This window comes from Arvicanthis niloticus, chromosome 12, assembly GCF_011762505.2.
Source record: "Arvicanthis niloticus isolate mArvNil1 chromosome 12, mArvNil1.pat.X, whole genome shotgun sequence".
In the NCBI taxonomy this organism is placed as follows: domain Eukaryota; kingdom Metazoa; phylum Chordata; class Mammalia; order Rodentia; family Muridae; genus Arvicanthis; species Arvicanthis niloticus.
In genome coordinates this window covers 40657966-40685753 of record NC_047669.1, presented here as the reverse complement: position 1 = coordinate 40685753, position 27788 = coordinate 40657966, and the positions used below count along the sequence as shown (strand labels likewise).

The following is a 27788-nucleotide window of genomic DNA, read 5'->3' as shown; positions in this document are numbered from 1 at the left end:
GAGGGCATCTTGTAATCACTACTAACAGCATGTCTTGAGGTTAAGACAGTTACAATATGACGGCTAGATGCCCTTCTGATGTTTCTCATAAAATAACTATTAACCAATGAGAAACATTTAAACTACATATCATAAAAATGAGGCTGAGGTATTTATATCTACATTGTGCTTAGTTTTTCTGTCTCTTTATGTTGATGCTCCAAGCATTTACCAAGCTCCACCTCCCAGGAAATCTCCTTTTACATTTAGGGAAACAAACGGTTTTTATGCTCTTCAGAGCAAGTTTCTATATTTTCCCAACAAGGTCCCCTGAGATAGTACTTTGGATATCAAGTTATTAAAGACTCTTCATAGAGTATAGAGTCAGAGAGAAAAATTATACACTGAGCACCCTTTGTAGCCTAAAATTTTAAAAACAAAACAAAACAAACAAAAACCTGGCTCTGAAGAGATGGTTCAATAGTCATCTGAAGATGGAGTCATCTGAAAAGCACTGGCTGCTCTTCTAGAGGACCAGTGTTCAAATCCCAGCACCCACATGGTGGTTCACAACTCCCTGTAATTCCAGTTCCGAGGGATCCAATGTTCTCTTCTGGCCCTCATAAGTACCAAGCACACAAGCAATACACAGATATACATGCTACCAAAACACCCATGCCTGAAATAAATATTTTCATATTTTTTTAAAGTCTAAATTTTTTTAAGTATCAACATGTCACAAAATCCCACACCTGACTTTTGTGATAGGATAGTCATATGCAGGCACACTAAAATTACTGTTTAAAACTACCTCAAGGTAAGTGTATAAATATAATATACATTATAAACATTTATGATCCTTTGTTTTAGAATAGGGCTGTTTTCTCAAGACTGCTCATTATACGTATACATAATATGTCCTAACTTAAAAACAATTAGAAAACTTCTAGTCTAGCCTGGCATAGAAAGACCATTGTCTCAAATAAAAACAAACAAAAACATGCTCCTAAACACTTCTGTCGAACATTCTTAGTGATACTCACTTGACAAAAACAGCCTGTGAAATTTCTTGCTCTAGAACAGGGTTTTGTTTGTTTTTAAGACAGGGTCTCATTGTGTAGCTCTGGCTGTCCTGGAACTCACAGAGATCAGCCTGCCTGTGCCTCCCAAGTGCTGGATTAAAGGCACAAGCCACTATACATGGTCAGGGCTTTTACTTTTGAACCTTAATAATATAAATGCTTCAATTTATGATGGGATTATAATCCCTATTATCTCATCATGAATTGAAAATACCCTTAAGTGTAATACATATATAATTCACCCAATCTATCAAACATCACAGCTGTGTAGTGCACTGTAGAGTACTGGACATTTACCAATTAGCACCTGCTGACTGTGAATTTTGATTATGCTGCATGCATAGAAAGGTTATATTAACATATCCCTTAAAAAAAAAACATATTCCTACCCTAGGAGGGGAATAAAAAAATCATACAGCAGAGGCAAATAGTACATGAAATTAGTAAAGTGAGATACTGATACTCTTATTTTAAAAATTTAGACAAGGTCTCACTGGGTAGACCAGGCTGCCTCTACTTCTCAATATAAACATCATGTAGCCATGATTCTAGTTTTACTCCTCACAGTTACATCTCCTTGGAAATTTAATTCAGATTTCTTGGGGTAGGGGGTGAGAGTTGAGGTAGACCAGGCTGGTCTCAACTTTGCAGTGATCCTCTGGCCTCTGCCTCTGGAATAATGGAAGCACTGATATCATAGGCCTAGCTTAAATCAGTTTTGTTTGTTTCATTTATTTGTTTTGTTGGGTTTTTTGTTTGTTTGTTTGAGACGTGGTTAGCCTTGGCTATACTGGAAATGTTTTGTGGACCAGGCTGATCTTGAACTCAGAGGTCTACCCACCTCTGTCTCCTAAGCACTTGGATTTAAAGCATTCACTACCACACCCAGCTTATTTCAGGTATTCTTTAAAAATACAACTAGGGCTAGCGGGTCATATGAACTGCTATGGAAGATGGCTAGCAGTTTAGAGCACTTGTTACTCTTTCAGAGGACCAAGGTTTGATTCCAAGCACCAGCATGGCATCCACAACCATCTGTAACTCTAGCTTCAGGAATTCCATTTGACCTTTGTGGGTTCCAGGCACACATTCACATTCAAGCAAAACACCCATACACACAAAATAAATAATCTGAAAAAAATTTTAAATATAAAGAAAAACTGTATGAGAATAAGATAAACCTGGACTGTTATCCACAAAGGAATTCTCTAAGGAACAAAGGGACTACCCAAGAGTTCCTAAAATAGGCTCGATGACAAAGTTAATAAACCTAAGAAAAATTAGAATCTAGAGCAAATGAGACAGCTCAAGAAATAAAGGCCCTTGCTGCCAGCCCTAGTCTGCATGTACATACATAACACACAGCACATAAAATAGAATTACAAAAACTTACTAGAAAGATTGGGGGGCTGGAGACATGGCTCAGTGGTTAAGAGCACTGGCTGCTCTTCCAGAGGTCCTGAGTTCAATTCCCAGCAACCACATAGTGGCTTACAACCATCTGTAATGGGATCCAATGCCCCCTTCTGGTGTGTCTGAAGACAGCTACAGTGTACTCATATACATAAATAAATCAATCTTTAAAAAAAAAAAAAAAAAGAAAGCCGGGCAGTGGTGGCGCACGCTTTTAATCCTAGCACTTGGGAGGCAGAGGCAGGTGGATTTCTGAGTTCGAGGCCAGCCTGGTCTACAGAGTGAGTTCTAGGACAGCTAGGGCTATACAGAGAAACCCTGTCTCAAAAAAACAAAAACAAAAAACAAAAAACAAAAAACAAAAAAAAAAAAAAAAAAAAGAAAGAAAGAAAGAAAGAGAGACCGATTAGAGGGACTGGTGAGACAGCTCAGTAGTAAAGAGTACTTTCGATCTTTCAAATGAGCAGGGTTCAGTTCTCAGCACTTACATGGTGTCTCAGAAACATGTGTAATGTAACTCCAGTTCTGAATCCAATGCCCTTCCCTGACCTTCGTGGACAGCTGACACACACACACATTCAGGAAAAACATTCACATACATATAATTTTTTTAAAAATTAAAAAGAGAAAGGTCAAACTTTTCTGCTCTCATCTGCTTTCCAAGGGATCAAGTGTTAGGGTCATTATATTCTGACTCCCAAATAATCAATTAAGTCAGGTTTGGTGGTACAGGTCTGTAATCCCAGCTAGTGAGGCATTCAGATCCTTAACTCAAGGCTAGTCTGAGTAATTTAGTGAGGTCCTGCCTCAGATAGAGAAATAATCAGTCAATAAATCTTATCTTTTCCCAACATACACAGCGTTACGCAGTTCCTGGGGCCATTTTCACAAAGTAAAAAGAACAGTACAGCATTAGGAAACAGGATCCCATATCATCACCGTGATTGGTGCGTCAGGGCTGTAATCTCAACACGTGAGAGGCTGAGGTGGGAGGATTGCCACACTCAAAACAAGAAAAAATACGACAAAATTTCCTAATAAAACCCCTTATGGTATTTCGGTCTTGTCCCATCTCCCCCCAAAAAAGAAAGATCCGACTGTCTCTGAAAGGCTGCCTAATGCTCTAAAACCGACGACTGCGCACCATTAATCACACTACTCCTTTTTTCTACGTCGCAGTTGCAGAATCAGAGAGATTTGGACCAAGCCCAGTGGCCTAATCCGAGCGGCACTCCCTGGAGACCGTAGCCAGGGTTTGGGCCAGCCTTCTAAGGCAGAAGGGATGCAGAGAGAGGGGTAGGTAGGTCTGCCTCTGCCTCTCAGCCTCCTACCATGCTCCAGGGGCCCGAGGGGGCGGGCCCAGATAGGCCGCGCCACGCCCTCCGGCCGCTGGCCCGGCCCCGAGGGAAGCCCCCGAAGCCCCACCCAGGGCGAGGGTCCGCCCCCAGCCTCCCGGGCCTCCTTCCTGTAGGGAAGTGCGGCTGCTTTCGCGTCCCCCACCCGCTCGGCTCGGTCCCGCGGCTGCCGCGCAGCCGAACGCCACCTGGCTAGGGCACAGCGGTCCCAGACATCAGGCTCGCGGGTGCGCACGCAGGCCTCGCCTCCGGCCATGCCCCCGCAAGCCTGCGGCCGAACCTCCCCCTCGGCCCGGGCCAGCGCTCACCTCGCCACCAGTACGTCTTGGACAAGTCATGCCAGGTCTGATGCCGGGTATGGTGAGTGCCTCCAGGGCCCAGGTGTGCCGCCTCTATGAGGCCCTGGCGCCGCTCCGGCTGCAGCACGACTTCCAACTCCGCAAACGTCTTGCGGTGCCGCTGCCGCCGCTGGTAGTAGAGAGTCCCGCCGCGCACTACGTAGCAGGCGGCAGCCTTGCGGATTTTACGCTTGACATTGCCCTCAGTGCCCGGTGCATAAGGCTCACGTTCGTTCGTCAAATAGCGCAGGATGGCCCGATAGCTTTCCTCGCTTGACATCGCTGCTGGCAGCGCCCTTAGGGCGCCTGTCAGTGGTAGGGAAAGGCAGACAGCGCTCTGGCTCAGTAGAGGTGCAACAGCAGCGGCAACACTGTAAAGAGAAAAGGTTACGCCTTTGGTGGGCGCTCTTCGAGGGCGCCCGCAGCGCGAAGGAAGAACCGACGACCTGGTAACCAGGGGGAACTGCACTTCTGCAGCGCGCGGGATCCGCTGGCGACTGACAAAATGGCTGCTGCACCACCGGAAGTGACGCGCGTGCAAAGGCGGGGCCAGTGGCCTGATTGGAGCACTCTCAGTTTCTGCCTCTGAAGGAGCCGGCGGTGTGACGTCAATACTGCAGGAGGACATTTTGGAAGAGGGTACGCTCTCGCTGGCGGGTACAAGGGTCTTCAGCAGACATCTTAAGTCCTGGCAGTTTCCTTCCCCACCCCCTCCCTTTCCTTTCCCACGCTCTCTGAAAAGCCACGTGTTTGAGCTGTTCGGTGTTTGCTTCCCTGAGACCCTCCCTGTAAACGGTAATTGAGTCGGTTTTTGTGTATACTTTGAGACTAGATATACTAGATACCACCGATTTTAAACTGTAGCAACTGTTTGCCACCGTCTGAGCTTCTGGGCTAAAAACTGTCGCAGTATTATCAAGCATTAAGTGCTTCAGTGGTATGAACTATCCTCTTAAGAATTATCTCCAAACTACCTAAGTAATTTTCTAGAATCATCACCATGGTGACTATGTAGGTCCAGATTATTTTTAGATGATTAAATTACAAGAAGAGGTAACCCAGATTTACCCTTCCTGGTCTCAATCAGCTGCTTCCTTGTTAATGCCCGCGCACTTGGCCCTCATTTGTTGAAGCTAGATTCCAGGCTTCTCAATCCATTGACTTTGGCTGAAGCTATTTTGCTATTCTTCCTGCCTGGAGGATACATTACATGTCTATGAGGCTTTTAAACGTTTTTTGTTTGTTTGTTTGTTTTTGGAGACAGGGTTTCTCTGTGTAGCCCTGGCTGTCCTGGAACTCACTCTGTAGACCAGGCTGGCCTCGAACTCAGAAATCCGCCTGCCTCTGCCTCCCAAGTGCTGGGATTAAAGGCATGTGCCACCACTGCCCGGCCGCTTTTAAACGTTAAACGTTTTTGGGACCACAAGTGAGGAGCAAGCAGGTGGCAGTTGGCTCAGAAACCGGTGATTAGTGTTTCCATCATATATAATGGGAATGAAGAGTGAAAAAGGAGAGCATCCTTCTCCCAAAAAGTTCAGATACAGGTTTGCACAGGGTGTGGATTCATGACCTTTCTACTACTTTAAAAAAACGCTAACGAGATTTTAAAATAAAATCTTGAGAATGCATGTAAAAGGATGTGGCAAATACAACTAAGATCCACCTGCTGAGCATTTGCAAGTAACAGGAACTGACTAGTCTTGTTTTCTTTTTTTTTTTTTTTTTTTTTTTTTTGGTTTGTTTAATCAAACTTTCCTAAGAAAAACCAAACTTTAAACTTGTGTTTATTTCTAGTCCTTTGTGGGCTACATGGGCCATGCCAACTCTTCTTCAAAAAGACTGTGTCCTGTTTGTCTCCTTGCAAAGGTCTACATTCCACGTACTAGACTATTTACACAAACTGATGGTTGTTTGTGGAAAAGATCTTGCTACTAGACTGGTCTCAAACCCTTAACAACCCTCATACCTCAGATTTTTTAAAAAAGATTTATATGTGAGTGCATGGTCTCTTATCTTCAGACACACCAGAAGAGGGCATTGGATCCTATCACAGATGGTTGTGAGCCACCATGTGGTCACTGGAATTGAACTCAGGACCTCTGGCAGAGCAAACAGTACTCATAGCCACTGAGCCATCTCTCTCTAGCCCATACTAAGATAATTTTTAAAAAATCATACTTCAGATTCTTGAATGCTGAAATTAGTTTCACCTGGTTCGGCCTTTGCACATTAGCAGGCTGACAAACTGGGGGATGAAAGCTGGGTAATTTGGGAGGTGGTCAGCTGAGAGTATCTCATGTACTCTAAGGTCGACTGAATTTCATCATACACCCAAGATGACCTTGAACTGAGGCTCCCAGCTTACATGCAGACCCTATATTCAATTCCACTAGAAAGAAAACTCAAAATGTAACATGGCTTTGTAACACAACCCAGGAAACAAGTACAATATACCATTATTTAAGCAATATTGAAAGCTAAACATGGTAGCATACAACTATAATCACAGCACTCAAGTAGGAAGATTACCGAGTTTAGGTGCAGAATAGGCAACATCCCTTTCACAAAAAAAAAAAAAAAGGAGGGGGGTGGTAGTGGCACCATACTTTTAGTCTCAGTACCCAGGATGTAGAATTCCAGGCCACAGTGACAGTGAAAGTGTCTCAACAGAAAAAGTCCAGCTGGATGTGTAGGTACACCCCTATATATGATGCTGACAGGTGGCAAGACAGACGAGGCTCCAGAGGTCTTGAATCTTAAAACATGAGGCTGCAGTGGTCTTCACTGAAGCTCTTGGAGAAACACAGACTGAATAATTCTAAACTGCTAATGGTGAGGTACTAATCGTAGAAGGCAAAACAAAAATAGCTTTGCAATGGAAAAGTAGTCTTTAATGCTTGCCATCTGCATGTGATTGATCCCCAGCACTGAAAACCTAAGTTTTTAGGAGTGATGAGTTAAGTGGTTACATTGAACCAAGGCTGGCCTTGAACTCTTTTCATGCCTCCCAAGTGTTGGGATCATAGCCATACTCCAGACACAGCTCACAACCATATCATTGTTTCCCATCTCTTCAAGTAAGGTTGTATTAGGAGGCACTGTAGCTGAGATGTCCTGGAACCAAGAGATCTACTTGCTCTGCCTCCTGAGTGCTAGAATTAAGTGTGTGTCACCATACAAGTGAGAAATTAAACATTTTTAGATGGAGACCTAGGAACTCAGTCAAGCATACAGTCTGTAGCTAAAATACCCTGCCCCAAGTAAGAATACATGTTTTTGTTGAGAGGAAAAAAAAAATCTGCATCAACTAGAGTTAAAGACAGATCTTTATTTCAAACTCTGATCTACCAAATTAGCGTTTCCCACCAACTCTGGGAGCAGAGACCTTCACAGGCTTCACTATTTTTTGTTTAGGTGCTGCCTTTGTGGGGGCCTGTAAAAAAAAATAACATCACATTATTCAATAAAATTGTTACCTTGCCCTTACTATTCAGATTCTTTAGATACCTTTCACTGTCTTAATTTAACTACATTATCAATTTCAAAGTAACTAGCTTTAAAGTTCACTTCCACCATAGAATAGATACTGTTAGATTGACAGTAAGATACACTGAAGGATATCCAGGCTAGCTTTGATCCTGTCTCCATTCTTCAAGTGATTGGAGGCTCACACTACTTGCACAGCCATTTAAGAATGATGTATTTTTATTTTGGACAAGGCACACCACAGCACACTTGAAGACGTCATAGACAATTTGTAGGAATCAGCTCTCCTACTACCATGTGGTTCTCAAAGGTCAAACTCAGGATACCAAGCTTTGTAACAGGTCTTTACCTCATGAGCCAACTTGTTAGCCCAGAATCTTATTTTTTTAATTTCTATTACACTTGCAGGAGTAGAGTGCTACAGGTGTTCTTTCCTTTCACCTTATAGGCCTCCAAGACCAAATTAGGGCTGGTATAGCCTGCCTTTACTAGCAGTCATCTTGCCCACCAAGAATGAAAAACTGACATTAATTCTCTGGCTTTAAATAGCTGTGTTTTGAGACCAGGTCTCTGTGTAGCTCTGACTGGCTTCACTGAGATCTGCCTTCCTCTGCCTCCCAAGTGCTTGTATTAAAGGTGTGAGTCACCACCTTTAAAGCTTTATCTTTAAATTCTTAACCAGTAGAAAAAGCTGGGTAAACTCATACTGTTGTACCATTACTCAGAATATAAAATAACTTCAAAACAATGTCTAAAAACACAACAGCCAAGCTGAGCACACATGGATACACACTCATAATCCTAGCTAGGCAGCAGGATTGTTCTTAAGACAAGTCTAGTTGATAGTTCTAAGTCAGCCTGAGTTATAGTAACATCTCATATCAGAAAAGGAACCCTACTTACCAAGAAAAAAAAGAAGCAAAGCTAGCTTTAATTCTTCTTTTCTATCACATCTAAAATTTAAAACTCACTAGGAACCAGAGACACAACATTCTATCTAGAAATTACCTACAACCATTTCCAATAGAAACTTGAACCTGCACTTTGCTAACCTTTGCCTTAAGGATGAAATTTCCTATTTTAAGAAACCCAAAAAGATTCCCCATAGTTACCTTGGCAGCAGCCATTGCTGTCTTCTTTGATGCCTGCTTAGCCTTTTTTGCTTCCTTGGCAGCCCTGTAGTGTCATACAAGTAACATTAAGCAAGACACTTTACTCTTCAAGAACACAACTTATTGGTATGAAGCTAGAGTTCGAGTTTTATGATGGGATCACCATCATAAATCGTATAAATAAAATCAAAAATCCAGAGACAGGAACATGCCTACATTATATAAATGGTGGGGCTGTGGCAGTTAGATCATAAATCCAAGTCAGCCAGGGCTTCATTGGGAGAGCATGGCAAAGAACCCCACAAAAAACATATCCAAAGGGTTGCTAATCAATTCCATTATCCAAGTCAGCTAAACGTATTAAATTGTACAGTAACTACTGAAGTTAAACAAATTATTTCGAGTATATGCTTGGATTAGCTTCTAACAACCAACAGTGACATGAGATTAGGTTTGTGTACCTACAAAACCCACCTAAAGTCAGCCCCCTAGCTGGAATGGTCAGGGCAGGCAGAGCAGTCCGTACCTTATAGCCTGCTCTCGCTGAGCTTTCCTGACTTCTGGTTTCTGATTCCTCTTGGCCATTATATCAGCAAGAGATGCACCAGTGATGGCTCGCTGGAATTTAACTGCACGGCGGGTTCTTTTCTTTTGAATTTCTTCCTACAAAGCAAAGACTATGATTTATTAACCTTACTCAATGAAGTAGAAATTAAAGTCAAAGAACTTTTTCGAGATGGAGGCTTTCTGGGACACTCTTTATAGTCCCAGAACTCTGTAGACAGCTTTGTCTCTGCTGCCCCCAAGTGCTAGGATTAGAGATATGCACTCACCACCATGCCCAGTCCCTTGGTCAAAGAGCTCTTAAATATTATACACAAGTTAATTCAGGCCAATTATACAAAATAAAATTGCTTTCCAGGTTATGAACTGTTTTAAGCTTTTATCACAAATAATGACCATTTTTACTACTGAAAAAGGACAAAAAATCTTGAACTTTCAGGAAGAATGGCTCACTTAGGGAGTTGGATGGTACTTTAAAAATAATTTTAGGGGCTAGATAAATAGCTTATCAGTTAAGAATACTGGCTGCTCTTGAAGAGGTCCCAGGTTCTATTCCCAACACCCAGATGGTAGGTCACAACTCTAGAACCACAGGATCTGACACTGTTTCTGACTTATGCATGTACCCAAGCATGCATGCAAACATTCACACATGAAAGATCTAAAAGCAAAACATTGTAAAACGTTTTAGCCAAGACTGCTTACAGATTTAAGAAATCTACTTATGAAACAGGCTTAGGCAGAGAACATTTGTGACAAGAAAACTACCAAGCTTTTGTATCCAGAAACCCAAAGTTTGCTTTGAATTCTATACTGGAAACCTATACTACAGTTATTATAAGACAAGTTCCCACAATGTACCTCTAAGTCCAAGAACAATTAAATACTCTTGAAGAACTAAGGTAGGTGTATGCAAAATTACCCTTTCAGGAAATAAGGGTGTTATTCTCATTGAAAAGACAAATTTACTAAGTTTGTCTTACAGTAGAAAAATGACAGAATTTGTTTCATGATTTCTCACTCCAAATTCCTCTTACAACAATTAACTCCATTCCTCTCTCCTTACATTTCAGTCTTTATTTGCCTATTTCAGGCACCTCATAAAAGTGAAACTATGTAGCCATCCCTTTGTCTAGCTCAGTGGTTTAAAACCTGTGGTTGTGTCACCCCTTTGGTGGTTGAAGCCCCTTCACAGGGCTCTCCTAACACTATCAAACAATAGACATTGGTTTAAAACAGCAGCTCTTCAACTGCTTTGGGACCCTTCACTGGAGCCACATATCCAGTATTTACATTACAATTCATAACAGCAGCAAAACTAGTTATGAAGTAGCAATGGAATCACTTTATGGTTGGGGTTTGCCACAACATGAGGAACTGCATGTAACTGTATTAAAGCATTAGGAAGGCTGAGAACCACAGCTCTAACCTGTTTCTTCAGTCTAAGAGTCTCATCAAAGCTGGCTGTTTTTCACTCTTTCACACTTTAAAGAGGAAAATATACCAATGCACATGTATCTTTATGGCTGAATATCCCTAGCCAAAAACTTGGGCCACTGAAGAACAATCACCACAAGTTGAAAATTCCACATTTGGCTTCATGAAAGAGGTTGCTGTCTGGGAATATTGCTTTTTTAAAAAATCATTTTCAGGGTAGATGAGAAATGGAGCTGCTTTTTATTTAAACTTGGGTCCTGTCACCAAAATACCATATATATGTGCAACTATTTTTAAGAACTCCAAAGCCAAGAATTTCTGGCTTCAGGCATTCAACTTATTGTACCACCTCTTTTTTTGGAGATAGGGTTTTACTTTGTAGCCTTGACAGGCCTTAAAGTCAATTCTCCTGCCTCAGCATTCCAAGCGTTTAATATCAAATTAGTTAAGTACCTGCTTTAATACTAAGAATGGAATTGTCAGATGTTAGAATTAAAAGTTTTTTTTTAAATTTGTCAACTTGATCTACTTACAGAGTAACCCTGTCTCAAAAACCAAAACAAGTAACATTTTGAGTTAACCAAAAGGTTTACAACAGCTGTATCATTTTACTCTAGGATTTCTGTTTCTCTTCATCCTCACCAACACCTGTAAGATCCCTGCCCCCCAACTTATGCATCCCAAAGGACCTATTAAACATAATCAATCCTTTTCACTAACTGTACTATGCGTTCTGCTTTGGGAAAAAGTCTTATGTAGCCTAAGGTAACTTTAAACTACTGATCCTCCTGCTTTTACCTTCCAAACATTGGGATTACATGAGTGGGCCACCATGCCCACTTAACATATTTCACATCTGGTACCACTTATTTACTACACCACCCAGCTAGAATCTATTTAACAAGGCTCACACGTGCCAAGCCTGCTAACTACTAGCTGCTGTCCTACCACACTTCTACCCAGAACAACACCTACCATCCTAAGGGCCTCAACCCAACTTAAAGAGGGGGATCCTTTCAGATATCAACACACAGCTCCAAAGCCTATGGTACACAAAGCAACACTAACAAGTTGTTACTTTGTCTGATAGTTTAGTTTAAGAACACATTGCATAGTCTTGTTTAACCAAAATCTAACATGGCAAAATCTGACAGTCTAACTTTCAAAGAGGCTAGCGAGCTAGCTGGTATTCCACTTACCGACTGCCCTTTCTTGTGTTTTCTTCTGTAAAGGACAGTCCAGTTTATCTGCCGAGGGTTCCTTTTGGAAAGGAATGCGGACTCACATTTTGCATTAAGAAACTGGAAAACCTGCAGTTAACAAATTCATATTCAAATTAGTCACTCCTTTTACACAAAGCAGGGACTGAGACTTAAGTCCTTATACAGTTTCATCCCACTTTTCTCAATATATTAATATAAAGTAGGCAAGATGTCTGTGACACAAATGACAGGCGGCATCAATGTTTCGTCTTTTCTCAGGAGCAGACAAATCTACACTAGTCGCCAAGGGTCCGGTGGCGCTAAACTCTGAAGAAATCTGGCTCTGAGCCCTCGCAGCCTCCAAAAGACCTGAAGCCCATTTCCCGTTCCCATAGCTATTTGTTCCATAGAGCACTCCCTTCCAGCCTGGTTCACACTCCATCCATATTCACTCAAGTTTCCCATCCCACATGCGGTCCCCGGGGCCATCGCGAGACAGCGACCGTCCCTTCGCTCCCAGAGTCCCGAGCTGCGCTCGGCCCAGCCGGCCTTTACCTTCCCGTCGGTCCTGGCGTAGCGCCGCCCGTGTCCCGGGTAGATCTTGTACCCGCTGAAACTGCACAGCTCGACCCTGTAAGGAAAAGCCGAAGCTCGTTAGTACGTGCACGGCAAAAAGGAGCCATCCCCGGGTGCTCTGCCTCAGGATGGAGGCAGATTGGGATACCGGGCGCCCGCTTACTTCATGGTGATAGATGTCGGCCTGCCGGGGAAAAGATGGCGAAGAGAAAGAAAGAATCATGGGAAAACACCTTATAAGGCAAAGGGAGGAAATCTCCTCCCTAAATTCCCTTTTTTGGCCCCCGGCGCCTAGTGATGACGTCACTTCCGAGAGCCCAATCTCGGTTTCCTAGCAACAGCTTTCTTCCTAAATTATTGGCGGGGAGTGGGTTTGAGATGTTCATTTAAGGTCCAAGACGGTTCTTGGTATGGGTTCTGTGTCATTTTATTTTCCCCAGGCTAGTGTTTTAGAATCTAAAACCAGCATTTCGCAGGAATTATCAACAAAAGATAAGAGTGTTCTACGTGTCTTTTCTCCTCTTGCGAAGCCGCTGACGAATATCTCGCAGGTAAAACCTTAAGGTCACATTTTGTATTTGGCTTTGGATTATTCCTTGAAACAAAATTAAATCGTAGCGGCCGACAGTATGGGTTAGAGATAGCAGGAGTGGTACGAAAAACTCCGAATTAGAGCCCGCCACTGTGGGGCAAGCTGTTAATCCCAGCTCTCTGGGAGGCACTCGCAGGCTGGTCTGCATATTAAGAGAGTGCCAACGGTACATAGTGACACCCTGTATCAAAAACTAAAAATAATTAATCACTTGTTCAAATAGATAGCCCGCACTTTTAATACCAGCACTCAGGAACTAAGGCAGAACTACAAGTTTGAGGCCAGCCTTTGTTACTGTGTGAGACCCTGTCTCAAAAACCTGAAGGTAGGGTTGAAAAGCTTAGCAGGTTAAGAAGAGTACATACAACTATTGAAGAGGACCAGAGTTCAGCCACCTGTAACTCCAGCTCACTGCCTAACCCCGAACTCATGAGTGTACTCACACACACATACACAAAAGGAAATCTTGGTTTTGTTTTTTTTTTTTTTTTAAAGAAAAGCTATGTTAGCCAGCTATGTTAGCCTGCCGGTAGAGACACGCCTTTAATCCCAGCAGTCAGGCGGGTCTACAGGAGAATTGCAAGACAGCCAAGGCGAGAGAGAGAGAGAGAGAGAGAGAGAGAGAGAGAGAGAGAGAGAGAGAGAGAGAGAGAGAGAGAGAGAGAGAGAGGAAGGGGAGGGGGAGGAGAGGAGAGAGGAGGAGGGGAGAGGAGAGGAGAGAGGGAGAGGGAGAGGAGAGGGAGAGAGAGACCTTGTCTCTAGAAATCTAGAAAACCAAAAGTAAAAAGAAAGAAAAAGAAAGGCTATTTTATGGGACTGGAGAGATAGATGGCTCAGCAGTTAGGAGCGCTGGCAGCTCTTACAAAGGTCCTGACTTCGATTGCTAGCACCTGGATTGCAACTCAATAACTGTAACTCCAGTTCCAGGGGATCTGGCACCTTCACATAGACATACATGCAGGCAAAACACCAATGAACGTAAAAATAAATAAATATTAAGAAGAAATGCTATTAGGGCCTGGAAAGATGGTTCAGCTTATAAGGGTACTTGTTGAATTAGCAGCAGAGGACTGGCATTAGACGAAGTCCAGCATACACATGGCGGCGGCTCACAGCCATCCATGTTTCTAGTTCCAGGGGCAACACAGTGGCACGTGGTGCACATATGTACTGCTAGACAAAACATTCAGACACATAAAGTCAGATGAAAAAATTAAAAAAAAACACTTTTAATTAAAAAAAAACTATTTTAAAGAACTTCTGGATATTTAGCAGGCAGAGATGGGCAGATCCCAGAGTTTGAGGACAGCCTGGTCTACAGAACAAGTTCTAGGATTGCCAGGGTTATGTGTAGCCTGTCTCAAAAACAAAAGGAAACCAAACAACAAAAATTGGAAATACAGTCCCCATAGAGAAGCTCAGGTCAGGACAGATGAGAACTTGGGATAGGACATTCTCAGTGAGGGAAAGAGATATCGCAGGAACCAGCTGTTGAATTTTGTGGAAGGCCGTCAACTCTGTTATAGACTAATGCTTATTAAAACAAATTCAATGATTAATATTTCCTATTTTTATAAGGAACTCACTCAAAATGTTCTGTAAGTAGGCAGTTGAGAAAGCTGTTCATTATGCAAGATGGTACCTTTGGGTTTTTGGATCAGGAGGATCCAGATCAAGACCATCCTCTGCTACATAGTCCCAGGCCAGCCTAGGAAGCATTTTTGAGATGCTTCCTCAAAAACTAAAAGGTGGAAGATGGGGAGACGAGTCAGCGGTTACAAATGCTTGCTATGAAAGCATTTGGTATCGATTCAGATGCCTAGCACTCAGTAAAAGCCAGTATGGTGGGATGTACCTGTGATTCAGCACTGGGAATGCTGACACAGGAGGATCCAAGAGACTTGTTGACCAGCCAGTCCAAGTCCAGGTTCAGTGAGACACTCTGCATCCCAATTAGCTTTAACCTAGACACTAGACTTGAGGGTGTCAGTTGAGGTATTTCCCAGATCAGCCATCCTGAGGACATGCCTAGAGTTATTGTCTTAACTGATGGGAGAGGGCCCAGTGCATGGTGTGCAACACTGTTCCATGATTTCTCAGGCAGGTGGTCCTGTGCTGGCTATGAAGGCTGGCTGAGAGCTATCTAGGAGGCAGTATCCTGTACTGTTTCTGTTTTACCTTTGTGTCTGTGAAGTAAGTTCCTCCATAGGAGGTAGCGCTGTGTGGAATAGCAAGCAGATCTGCCTCCAAGTAACAGCTGAGTCCTGTCCCTTCCTTTTGTCAATGATAAGACTGTAAACTGAAATAAACTCCTTTTTTCCCCAGAGTTGCTTTTGGTTGTTGTATTTGTCATGGCAAAAGAATAAAACTAAAATCCCCGTCTCAAAAAATAAGACATAGAGGGCTGGTGAGGTGGTGCTCTCTGACAAGGCTGACATCCTTAATTGGAGTCCTCGTTCCCACACAGTGGAAGGAGAAAACCAACTCCTAGGGGCTGCCCTCCGACCCCCACATGCATGCCTTCTTCTAGGGGCTGCCCTCTGACCCCCACATGCATGCCTTCTTCTAAGGGCTGCCCTCTGACCCCCACATACATGCCTTCTTCTAGGAGCTGCCCTCTGACTCCCACATGCGTGTCTTGACATGCACACGCTCTGTTTTACCAATAACAAATAAAATGTAAAAATGCCCAGAGGTGGTACCCCACTCTTTTATTCCTAGCAGAGGCAGCCAGATTGATCTCTGTGAGTTCAAGGCCTGCCTGGTCCAGTTTCAAGACAGACAGGGATACATACACACATGCAGAGAAATCCTGTCTCAAAAAACAAACAAAAACATAAAAAGGTTTTTAAATTTTTGTTGTAGCAGTTGTTGAGATGTATCAGCAGGTATAATGTTTCCTAACATGCCTGATGACCCAAGTTCAATCCCCAGAACCTAAAGACAGAGACACTGTGTACACACAGAAAAATATTTTTTTTTAATTTTTTTAAAAGTGTCATTCCAGAGAGGAAGCTATCAAAAGGAGTTACCTCACACTCCCATGTGTGGGTTAGTGCACCTCATATGTATACACACACACACACACACACACACACACACATCGTGCTTTTATATCTACCAATTTTAGGAAATATGGATGACAAGGACACATATAAATTGTCTCCACTGGGTGTCCTACCTGTATTGAAAGGGAGAAGAGATACCCACAGGGCTGGCAGCATTCATGATTCACAAGGCTTGTGTACCATTAGCATGGGATCCTTTCTCCAAGGGGTTGAAAAGGATGCCATTGGAAGAACTAGAATATAAATCTATTAGCTTTCTTCTCAAATTTATTTCTTCATCTTTTTTTTGTTTGTTTGTTTTTTGTTTTTTCGAGACAGGTTTTCTCTGTGTAGCCCTGGCTGTCCTGGAACTCACTCTGTAGACCAGGCTGGCCTCGAACTCAGAAATCCACCTGCCTCTGCCTCCCAAGTGCTGGGATTAAAGGCGTGTGCCACCACTACCCGGCTTATTTCTCCATCTTAAACAGCATTTTCTTCCTTTGCTTTTTAATGTTATATTTTTTCACACCAACACACAAGGACTACAGCCTTTACTGATGCCCAGGAGCCTGACAAGTTTGTTCATCCTCACCAGCTGACTCCGGATCTATCATCTCACTGTTCCACTTTTGTGTTGTTTTTATTTTTCAAGACAGGCCTTTTTCTATGTAACACTGACTGACTGTCCCAGAACTCCTCTGTGGACTAGGCTGGCTTCGAACTCAGAAATCTGCCTGCCTCTGTCTTCCAGGTGCTGGGATTAAAGGTGTGAGCCACCATGCCCGGCTATAATCTTCACTGTACTTCACTTTCAACAGACAAAGATGAAATTAAGCCTTTCAAGGTAGCAACAGCAGAGTATTAAACGCAATGGGTTTGTCCTTACCGTGGTGCCTTGTGGAACTTCCTTGGTTGCTCTACTTGTAGCTGGTTCTGCCTGCGGATTAAGAGAAATTAAAGAAACTTATTGTTAATCAATAACAATGTATAAATCTTATTTAAGCCTCAGTTTAGGGCTGGAGAGATAGAGTACTGACTGCTCTTCCAGAGGTCCTGAGTTCAATTCCCAGCAACCACATGGTGGCTCACAACCATCTGTAATGGAATCTGATGCCCTCTTCTGGTGTGTCTGAAGACAGCTATAATGTACTCATATAAATAAAATAAATAAATAAATCTTTAAGCCTCAGTTTTAACAAACACAACTGCAAAAAAAAAAAAAATCATTTAAAAATCTAAATATTGTTCGAGGCCAGCCTGGTCTACAAATCTAGTTCTAGGACAGCCAGTAAAAACCCTGACTTAGAAACTAAAAACAAAAACAAAACCCAAAACCCAAAAAACACTCCCCCAAAACAAGCCAAACCACCACCAACAAAACAAAATAACACCACCAACAAAAAAATGTAGTAACTGCTAGCTGGGAGAGGCGGTGATTTGGTAGGGAAGCACTTTCTGTGTTAATGATAATATTCTACATTTGGGGTCTGGGATAATTATAGTTTATGTAAACTTGGGAAATTTGCATTTAATATTTGTCCATTTCACTGTATACAAATTTTATTTCTAAATGTTATAAGGGGTCTCTTAGTTCTTTTCTGCAAGAAAAGAATATTTTCGGGAGACAGAATTAAAACAGACTTTCATTTAACCCTGCAAAGCAAGCAGTTTATTTAACCATGCAAAGCAAACACTCCAAAGGCAGGTTAGTGCAGAGGAAAAGGGAGGGAGGAAAGGGTGTAGTCAGTCTCAGCCCAGAGAGTTGAGAGTTGGGGAAAAAAAAAAAAAAAGAGGGGGGATACTCATGAATATTTATAAGGTGGGTGGCTATTCACAAAGTAATGCTTTCCCAGATCAGAATGTACTGGACCTCCTTTTTACAGTGTTTCTCTTCCCATGTTCATCTAGAAATGCAAGTGGGAATGGGGATGGTGGGCAGTAATTGAACACACATGCTTCCTCAGTGTACACAAGTGCCTTAGTGTACACTATGTGGCAGGAACCCTTAGAGGTAGCAACAAGATACAACTGTGGCTTTCTTGATTATCTTATATCTATTTTTTAAAAAGTTTTTGAGATGTACTTATTTAATGTGTAAGGGTATCTTGCCTGCATGTATATCTATATACCATATGCATACAGTATCCAATACATACATTGGACCTCCTGGAACTGGAGTTTCAGACAGTTGTGAGCCACCATGGGGGTGCTGGGACCCATATCCTTCAGAGAATCAGCCAGTGCTCTTATCTACTAGCCATCTCTTTAGCCCTATTTCATTTTTATTATTTTATCTTATCTTGAGATGGGGTCTTTCTGTAACCCTGTCCTTGGAGCTCAATATATAGATCAAGGTGACCCTGCCTCTGCCTCTGCCTCTACCTGCTAACTGCTGGGATTCAAGCCACCAAGTCTGTTTTAGTTTTTTTTTTTTTTTTTTTTTTTTAACTATATAAGATTTCATGATTAATCTCATGACTGTCAGTAAAACATTTTGTTTTGGTTTTTGAGACAGAGTCTCTTTACTTAGCCCTGGCTGTCCTGGAACTCACTATGTAGATCAGGCTGCCTGCAACAACTCACAGAGATCCACCTAATTCTGCCTCCCTGGAGCTGGGACTAGAGGTGTGCACCACCTGACTCAGCTCATTTTGTTTTTATTGGTTTTTTATTTTTTTATTTTTTAATATTATTTATTTTTCTTTATATGAAGCTTGGTCTTTTTTGGGGAGTGGAGGGTAAAGATTTATTTACTTTATGTGAGAACACTGTAGCTGTCTTCAGACATACCATAAGAGGGTACCAGATCCCATTACAGATGGTTGTGAGCCACCATATGGTTGCTGGGAACTGAACTCAGAACCTCTGGAAGAGCAGTCAGTGCTCTTAACCTCTGAGCCATCTCTCCAGCCCCCATTTTGTTATTGTTTTTTTTTTTTTTTAATTTAGGTTTTAGCATGAAAGTTGGCATCCAAGAGATCTGAGCTTTGATGGCTGGCCTCCAGGGATCCCCAGCTCCCAGCTCCACTGTTCATGTCTGTCTTCTAAGTAACAAAAGGACTGGGTATCAGTTTCAATGGTATTGGAGTTGCCTAGCATGCCCAAGGCCCCAGCACTGGAAAAATAAAGATAATTAACATTAAAAAAAAAAACTTGATAATTCTGATTACTGATAAGTCCAATGCAGGCTGACCTATCTTAAGAGAGGTATAGTGAAAACAAAATTAACTGATAGATGAGTAGATACTTGCTAAAAACAAGTACAAAGCTATTAAGGATGAAATTGAAGTGCTAGGTATATAAACATTTACTCTAAGGCTCTTTCATCTTCCATATCTCAACTGAATAAATAAGGGAGCCCTCTTCTGGAAGAATCTGCTATTACAGATTGGCTCTGAAGGACAAACATGGGAACAAGAATGTTTGCTTGGAATGGCCTGCTATGAAATGCTTGTCTATTATTTTTCACAAATGATCTGCTCCTCCTTGTGAAGCCAGCCTCTCTTTTGCTTAGAAAGACTTTCTTCTTTCACTGGCTAAAGTCTTACTTCCTCTAGAATAGTGACTGGCAAACATCTGTGAAAGACCAAATGGCAAATACTTCCAGCCTGGTAAGTGAAGAGGAGAAATTGAAGATACCACATAGGTACACGTATGACAAGAAAAAAAAATGTTTACACAACACTCTTACTGACACTATTTGTAATAGAATGAGTACAGCCTCTTTTTTTCAATTTTAACCTTTATTTTTCTTTTATACAAAAGAGTTTTGCCTTTGTGTATATGTCCATACACCGCATGCATATAGTGACCCCAGAGGCCAGAAGAAGGTGTCAGATCCTCTGGGACTGGAGTTACAGTTAGGAGCTGCCATATGAATGTTGGGTATGAAAGTCCAGGTCCTCTGGAAGAACAGTTGGTTCTGTTAACTACTGAGCCATTTCTCCAGGCCCAAGAACAACTTTTTGTAAAAACAAATCTGCTAGCTTATGAGATGGGTCATTGGGTAAGTCTCAGGCTGCCAATCCTGAGCCCTAAGGCCCACAAAGAAGAAGGAAAGAACCGATTCTGTAAGTTGTTTTCTGCCCCCATACACATACACACACAAACACACACACACACACACACACACACACACACACACACACACAAATAAATGTGGTAAAAAATTTAAAGAATTTAAAGCCTAATATTAAGAATTAAATTCTTTTTTACATTTCTATCTTTTTGGAATGGAAGAATAAACTTTTTCTTTTAGTATTTTAAAGTTTTTTATTGCCTGCCACCTAACTAACTGTACATGTTCACTTGTCAGTTATGATACGTGATTTTACAAAGTTTATCTTTGAACAGTATCTTTGTGTGCAGATAGATATCACAGGATACTGATAAAAATCTAAACATGAAATTGGCATTTAATTGTTCCACCCACTGAGACATGGATGAAAGCCAGTCCTTTATCTGCTGGAGGTCAAAAGCAGGCTTTGGCTGGAAAGAACTTTTGGCCCAGAGAAAAACAAAGAAAAGTAGCGTTAATGAAGTTAAAAACCACAATTGCATCATGCCAGAGGCAGGCCAAGGTGTGGAAGTTTCAAATGTTTCAGTTCAGAAGTTTCTGTTTGTTTTATGTTATAAAACCCAAGACTGTCAGTGAAGCTGCCTGAGAGTGCTCTGCTCAACAGGATGTGGTCAGTGGGGGCTGGGAGGATGGATTAGCTGAAGCTAGGACAAAATGAAGTCACTTTGGGCAGGCCAGTAATCTCTTGGCTTGCTCAGTCTCCCCTCACCCCCTTCTTTCTCTCTCTTCCTTCTTTCCTTTCTTTTATATTTATTTTACACTGGTCTTGATGGATCACACCTCTAACCCTAGCAATGGGAGACAGAAGCAAGTAGATCTCTGAGTTTTAGGCTACCCTGATCTACAGAACAAGTTCTAGGAGTGACAAGGATATACAAAGAAACCCTGTCTCAAACAAACAAATAAGCAAGCAAGCAAGCAAGCAAACGAATATCTGTTAGTATTTTATGTGCGAGTTTTGTCTGCATAAGTGTATGTGCATCTGTGGTGGATAGCCCTAGCCTCTTGTTGTCATGGTAACTCCACTCCTGGGAGGGGCTGCGAAGGAGGAGTGAATCTTGTAAACCTTCTGTCCAATCAAATTTGTTCAATAAAGGCTACAGCCAGTGATTGGGCAGTAGAAGAGGAGTGGGAGGAGCCAGAGGGAGGAAAAGGAGAAGACGAGGAGAGAGGGAAGCGGCGGAGTTGGCAGTTGGCCGAGAGAGAGGGCAGTTGATGGAGGGAGAGAAGACGAAGAAGGCCTTGACCTAGGAAACCGCAAGTTGTTAAGAGCTCTCTTAGCCGGGGAAATAGTGTAGTTTAATGGTAAATCTGCCCAATCTAGGCATGCAGCATTCATTTGATACTTATTGACTTGTGTCGTTATTCTATGGACTCCCTATGGGCAAGAGATTTACCGAAACAAATTGGCGCCTAACGTATTATTTAGAACTCAACTAACTTGAGACAAAAGAACAAAAGAAAAGTTACAAAGTACCAAAACTTCCCCAAAGGCCAAAGTCAGGAGCAGCACTCAGCTTACAGCTGGGCTTGCTCACTGCCCTGTGAAAACTGAAAAAAGGGTCTTCCGAAAATTCAACAGTGAAACAAAAGTTATTGTAGCCAGACCAGTAGGTCATTTAAATTAAAAAATTAAATTAAAAAAAGGTGAATAGACACAGATAAATAGATGTAAAAGGTTTTAAGGTTGCGAGGAGTAAATTGCAGGCTACTCTGAGTCAAGAGAGCCAAACAAATAAATAGAAAGGTTAGAGTAACGAATTGTAACAAGGGACTGCTGATCCTAGAAAACAGCTGCCTGCGAGGTAGTTTTCAGGTAGAAACAGTGAATTGAGGGCGCCAAACCAGATAATTTTTTAATATATAAAAAAAAACATATTTTGATAAAGATGACAAAAACAATGGATATCTTTTGGGCTTTATATGATGATATTTCAAATGGTTTGACAGAAATCAACTTAGGGAACACTTTATTATTTATCAGTATTGCTATATTTATTTTTTTGATATACTATGTCTTCTCAAAAGACAAAGCTCTAGATAAAAAATTCTTTGCCTTGGAAAAGAGATTACAAGAAACAATAGAACTTTTGGTACAGGATAGAAATGAAATTTGGAAACAGATAGAAAATAATGAGGAATGGAAGCAGGGCTTAGAACAGAAGTTACAGGAACAAAAAGATGAAAATGAAAGTGGGAGACAGGAGATTAAAAGGATAATTGAACAGAAGATAGAGCAGTTAATAGATCAGATGGAGAAACAGATAAAAAATAATGAATTGAAGACACAAGAAATTATAGATCAGAATAAGAGACAGAAAGATGAAAATGAAACTGGGAGACAGGAGCTAGAAAAGATGATCAAACAGAGCATGCAACAGCTCACAGATCAGATGGAGAAACAGATAGAAAATAATGAGGAATGGAAACAATTACAATATAAAAAAACATATGAAGCATGTATGTAGTGAGCCGCTGTGGCTGCACACGTGCGTTTTTCCAACATGGCGCTGGCCACATGTTTCCCCAGCAATAAACAATCATTCTGCGCAGCTGCTAGGCAGAAAGAGCGCCAAGCCACTGGCCTATCCCGAGGCGTAATATTGGGTAGTGAGCAAGCAGCCATTCAGGAGTGAATACGTCACTCTAGGGTGTATTTAAGGGACCCTCTTCCGGTTTCTTGGGTCTTTCCGCTTTATCATGTGCAGTAGTAAAAAGTTCCTCGTGGCAGTAAACCCGACTATCGCCTCCTGTCCTTATTCTCGGGCGAAAAGGGATTTAGGGGGCGCGCGTTACACATGTATACAAACCTTAAGGGAGGAATTTAAATTTTCAGCTGAGGAAAATACTGAGGTTAAGACAGAAGTAAATAGAGAAAGTCAACCAAGAATTATTAGAAAACACACCTTGGTCTATCCGGTTACGGTACAACAAAGACCTCCAAATGTTGTTTACCCACAGGGTTATGAGGAATTTGAATGGCAACCTGTGGATGTGTTAGATCTGAGAAAATTTAAGGAGAGTGTCAATAACTTTGGTATGCACTCACCATTTGTTAAACAAATTCTGACTTCTTGGGCTATTAAAAATAGAATAATCCCCCAAGACTGGAAAGATATGGCAAGAGCTATATTAGAACCTGCCGCAAATTTACAATGGGTTGCATGGTGGAGAGATGAGGTGAGGGAGATAGCACGACAAAATAGAGCCAGAGGAAGAGAGATTTCCATAGACCAACTGCTTGGTGAAGGTCGTTTTGCTGAAATAGAGGTGCAGGCTGTATATGATGAAGAAACTCTGGCATTGTGTAGATTGTCAGCCTTAAATGCCTGGGACAAAGTTGCAGAATCCGGGAAGAGACTTGAACCATTTACTCAAGTCATACAAGGGCCAAAAGAAACCTTCCCTGACTTTTTACAAAGGCTAACCTCAGCTGTCGAAAGGAGTATATCAGATTCAGTAGCAAGAAAGGCAATAATTGAGTCTTTAGCCTTTGAAAATGCAACTGCTGAGTGCAAGGAAGTAATCAGACCACTGAGGGCAAGGTCAACATCAATAAATGAATGGAATAGATACACAGCTGATGTTGGATCTCACTCAGCTGATATCTCAGTAATAGGAAAAACTGCAACTAGAAACCTAGAGATGACCCAAGATATCAAATGTTTTAATTGTGGTAAATGGGGTCATCTCAAAAATGACTACAGGACAAATCAAAATAATACTAAATGGGGGCCTAGGCCTTCTGGAATATGTCAAAGATGTGGCAAAGGCCGACATCTGACCAGGGAATGTAGAGCAACAACAGACAAATAGGGCAATACCCTGCCAAAAAACTTCTAGGGGGGCCTCTCGCAGGCCCCAATGCCAGAAAGGGAGAATTCTCTTCCTCAGGACAATTAAATGTCACTGCTTCAAAAACAGATGTTCTGAGACCAGTTATGACTGAGGAGAAGGGCACACAAACTGGAGAGATACATGACCTCAAGGACATGCTGGACACGAAGGAGCGGAAGGTCAATGTTCTCCAGAAGAAGATAGAAACTCTTCAGGAACAACTAAGAGATAAAGAGAAGCAGATGAGCAGCTTGAAAGAGCAAGTCAAGTCTCTGCAGGTGGACACGACTAACAGAGACACAGCTCTGACAATGCTGAAGGAGGCTCTTGCAGACAACGAGCAGACAATTAAATGCTTAAAGGAGCAGTGAGACAGAGATGAGCGAGAGAAGCAAGAGGAGATTGAAACCTACAAAAAAGATCTTAAAGACTTGAAAGAAAAAGTCAGCCTATTGCAAGGAGACCTCTCAGAGAAGGAGACTTCTCTCTTGAATCTCAAAGAGCATGCTTCTTCCCTGGTTTCCTCAGGACTAAAAAAGGACTCATGGCTCAAGACCTTAGAAATTGCTCTTGAGCAGAAGAAGGAAGAGTGCCTAAAAATGGAGAGATCTAATCAAACTTTAAAGGAGATGCTTAATAGGCAAAAGGAATCAATAAGAACCCCCAAAGATGGATTATATATTGCTTTATTAAACTTAAATTTTTTGAATATTAATGAACAAAACACCACAGTCACTGAGAAACATTGGATGGTGGATAAAACTACTGAACTAAATCTGTTTATATTAAGGTTAGTATGACGTCAGAATGGAAAGTGGGAAATGTATTACGCTGGGGGAGAGGTTATGTTTATGTTTCCACAGGAAAAGAAAAGCTGTGGGTTCCTTCCAAAATGATAAAGATCAGAAATGACAAAGGGAGACCCCCTGAAGCACTAGTCGACACAGAAGAAAAGGGAGACTAACTCAACCAACCAAATGGGTGATGTATATATGGTGTTATGTCTCTTATATGGACTTAACTGGCTGGGACTAAAATGTCAATACAAAGCCAAGAACATTTAATTGGGTAATAATTTCTCATGACTTAATACATGCCATCCTTTATGACGGCATGTATATAAGTTATATATAGTTTGATTAAGTAATCAAACTAACCTGAAGAGGGCAGTGGCCTTTCTTTATTGATCTTCATTGACAAAGCTGTGTACCCTACATGTTCCACGTGAATGTTTTTAGAAAACTACCTGTTGCTTTTAAGTTTTATATGTTACAGGATGAAAGAAGAGAAACTCAGCCCTAGCATGATTTATACTCGAGGATTCTGAGTCTCTAGGACCTCCTATTCCAACTTCGTGCTTGATTCTACTGAAACTGCATTGAAGCCGCTTCTTTTAAGGACTTGCTTCCAGAACTTTTCCAGAACATCTAGCTTGCCTGTCCAACCTTTCTGACTGTAACAGTTATGGTGTCAGCTTTGCTATGAACTTTCTCAGTACACAGTGACTTCAAGGCAAATGATGCCAGCTAGCTCTCCTTTGACTAAGCCAATTTTTCTGTTTCCCTTTGGGCCCCCAGATGGGAATTCTTCACCCCAATTCAGCTGGAAGCAGACAAAAGGAGATCATCGCCCCAGTTCCTTATGTTGGGGTGGATGGTTCTGGTTACTTTGTAAATTATACATGTGTTGTAATTTAAGGAATACTTTACAAATGTAGCTTCAGACAGGAAGGGAATTAGAGAGCTAAATCTCAGAAATTAAGTGGGATTAATATTTTACTCTTATATAGGCATTGTGCCTGTATAACTCATACAGAAATACAAGGCTTAGACCCAGTTAAAAAAAATAGGTATATCTTACATTGGTAAGAAATCTTTATAATAATTACAAGGTTGAAATTATAATCTCTTACATTGATATGGAATTTATATTAATATATTACTCTCATGTAGGCATTGTACCTATATATCTTATTTAGAAATACAAGGCTTAGACCCAGTCCTTTTTAATCAAAAAAAAAAAAAATTAGTGGAAAGGAATTAACAGACAACTGTTCAGATTGCCTTACATAGTTGATTTTCAAAAACGTTAGAAATCCATAGAATTGACATTACAAACATTCTTACATAAACATTTATTTTATTGGAGACCTATCTGATCCTGACAGCTTCCCAGTCTTGGATTCTAAGAAGAAATTGAGCATCTTTGGAGTTACACCAGTTGTGGTATGACAGCCACTAGGCAAGAATTGCCTCTTTTCATCTACAGACGAAATAGTGTGCAAAAAAAGAAACACACTTGCAGAATTGTCGACTGATTATATCTGCCAAGACAGAGTAATCAGCCCTTAGTAATTCCGCATTACTAGGTCTGTCAGATGATCCTGGGCCAGAAGGCTGAAGACCAGATGCTCCAACATTTTGAAATAAGGAACTGTCTAGATGTTCAGTGGTCTATTTAAATTGGTTGAGTTTTAGAAGCCACGCTTTGTGCTTCCCATATCTTTATTTAACTGAGTCATTCTGGATTTCTGATGGGGTTGAAGATTTATAATCTCACAGCCAACCCAGGCTATTTACTTTGAGAGGATGGTTTTCAGATGCTATTCATTTTGAAGACAGGACATAAGCCAGGTTCAGAACTAAGTTTATTAATTGAGAGAGATGGCAAAGGTTCTATTTAGTTAACAAAAATGATGGACTGGGTGTTAGGTTTATCTTGTACTTTAACAATCACAACATAGTAATATAGTTAGTGTTCAATTAATATGTGAAAAGAAAAAAAATTTTTTTTATTATTGGACAAAAAGGGGGAAATGTGGTGGATAGCCCTAGCCTCTTGTTGTCATGGTAACTCCACTCCTGGGAGGGGCTGCGAAGGAGGAGTGAATCTTGTAAACCTTCTGTCCAATCAAATTTGTTCAATAAAGGCTACAGCCAGTGATTGGGCAGTAGAAGAGGAGTGGGAGGAGCCAGAGGGAGGAAAAGGAGAAGACGAGGAGAGAGGGAAGCGGCGGAGTTGGCAGTTGGCCGAGAGAGAGGGCAGTTGATGGAGGGAGAGAAGACGAAGAAGGCCTTGACCTAGGAAACCGCAAGTTGTTAAGAGCTCTCTTAGCCGGGGAAATAGTGTAGTTTAATGGTAAATCTGCCCAATCTAGGCATGCAGCATTCATTTGATACTTATTGACTTGTGTCGTTATTCTATGGACTCCCTATGGGCAAGAGATTTACCGCAACAAGTTCTAGGAGTGACAAGGATATACAAAGAAACCCTGTCTCAAACAAACAAATAAGCAAGCAAGCAAGCAAGCAAGCAAGCAAACGAATATCTGTTAGTATTTTATGTGCGAGTTTTGTCTGCATAAGTGTATGTGCATCACATGTCTGCCTAGTGCTCTTAGAGGTCAGAAAAAAAAATTAGATTTCCTGAGACTGGACTTAAAAAAGATTGTGAATCACCACATGGGTGCTTGGAATGGAACCCGGGTTCTCTGCACAAGTAACACATGTCCCTCTTATAATTCTTTTTTTTTTTTAAAAAGACATCATTTTATAATTTGTTTGTGGAAGTGTATGTGTACACATGCATACAGATGTCTGTGGAGCAAGAAGATGTTGGATCTTTGAGGTGGGTCCATTATAAGCAGTTATGAGCCACCCGATGTGGATGCTGGGGACTTAACGCCAGTCT

At 41.5% G+C, this 27788-nt stretch overlaps 2 protein-coding genes and 1 long non-coding RNA gene across 3 annotated transcripts in view; 1 reads left to right on the top strand and 2 right to left on the bottom strand.

Annotated features, from left to right (window-relative positions):
* The window catches only part of Zbtb11 (zinc finger and BTB domain containing 11), a 33306-nt gene extending 28610 nt beyond the window's left edge, over positions 1 to 4696 (bottom strand). Inside the window, 1 exon segment of the mRNA XM_034515207.2 lies at positions 4138 to 4696. Within this exon segment, the coding sequence (XP_034371098.2) occupies positions 4138 to 4447 (310 nt within the window). The 5' untranslated portion in view covers positions 4448 to 4696.
* A 2779-nt stretch (positions 4697 to 7475) lies between these two features.
* Positions 7476 to 12847, bottom strand: Rpl24 (ribosomal protein L24). Its single transcript, XM_034515788.2, has 6 exons — positions 12708 to 12847; positions 12524 to 12599; positions 11966 to 12076; positions 9292 to 9428; positions 8766 to 8829; positions 7476 to 7600 (listed from the first exon to the last, which is right to left on the bottom strand). Exons 1-6 carry the CDS (start codon positions 12710 to 12712, stop codon positions 7520 to 7522), a joined length of 474 nt encoding a protein of 157 aa, XP_034371679.1. The 5' UTR covers positions 12713 to 12847; the 3' UTR covers positions 7476 to 7519.
* Positions 12812 to 27274, top strand: LOC143444067 (uncharacterized). The gene is made up of 2 exons (XR_013113603.1): positions 12812 to 13095; positions 24186 to 27274. It is a non-coding gene; the product is annotated as an uncharacterized LOC143444067 (long non-coding RNA).
* The last annotated feature ends 514 nt before the right edge of the window (positions 27275 to 27788 follow it).

Coding starts and splice junctions, on each gene's coding strand:
- Rpl24 (XM_034515788.2), bottom strand. Junction 12,077..12,523: donor ACGCCAGGACCGACGGGAAG/GTAAAGGCCGGC, acceptor TGTTAACTGCAG/GTTTTCCAGTTTCTTAATGC. Junction 8,830..9,291: donor CAGCGAGAGCAGGCTATAAG/GTACGGACTGCT, acceptor ATGACACTACAG/GGCTGCCAAGGAAGCAAAAA.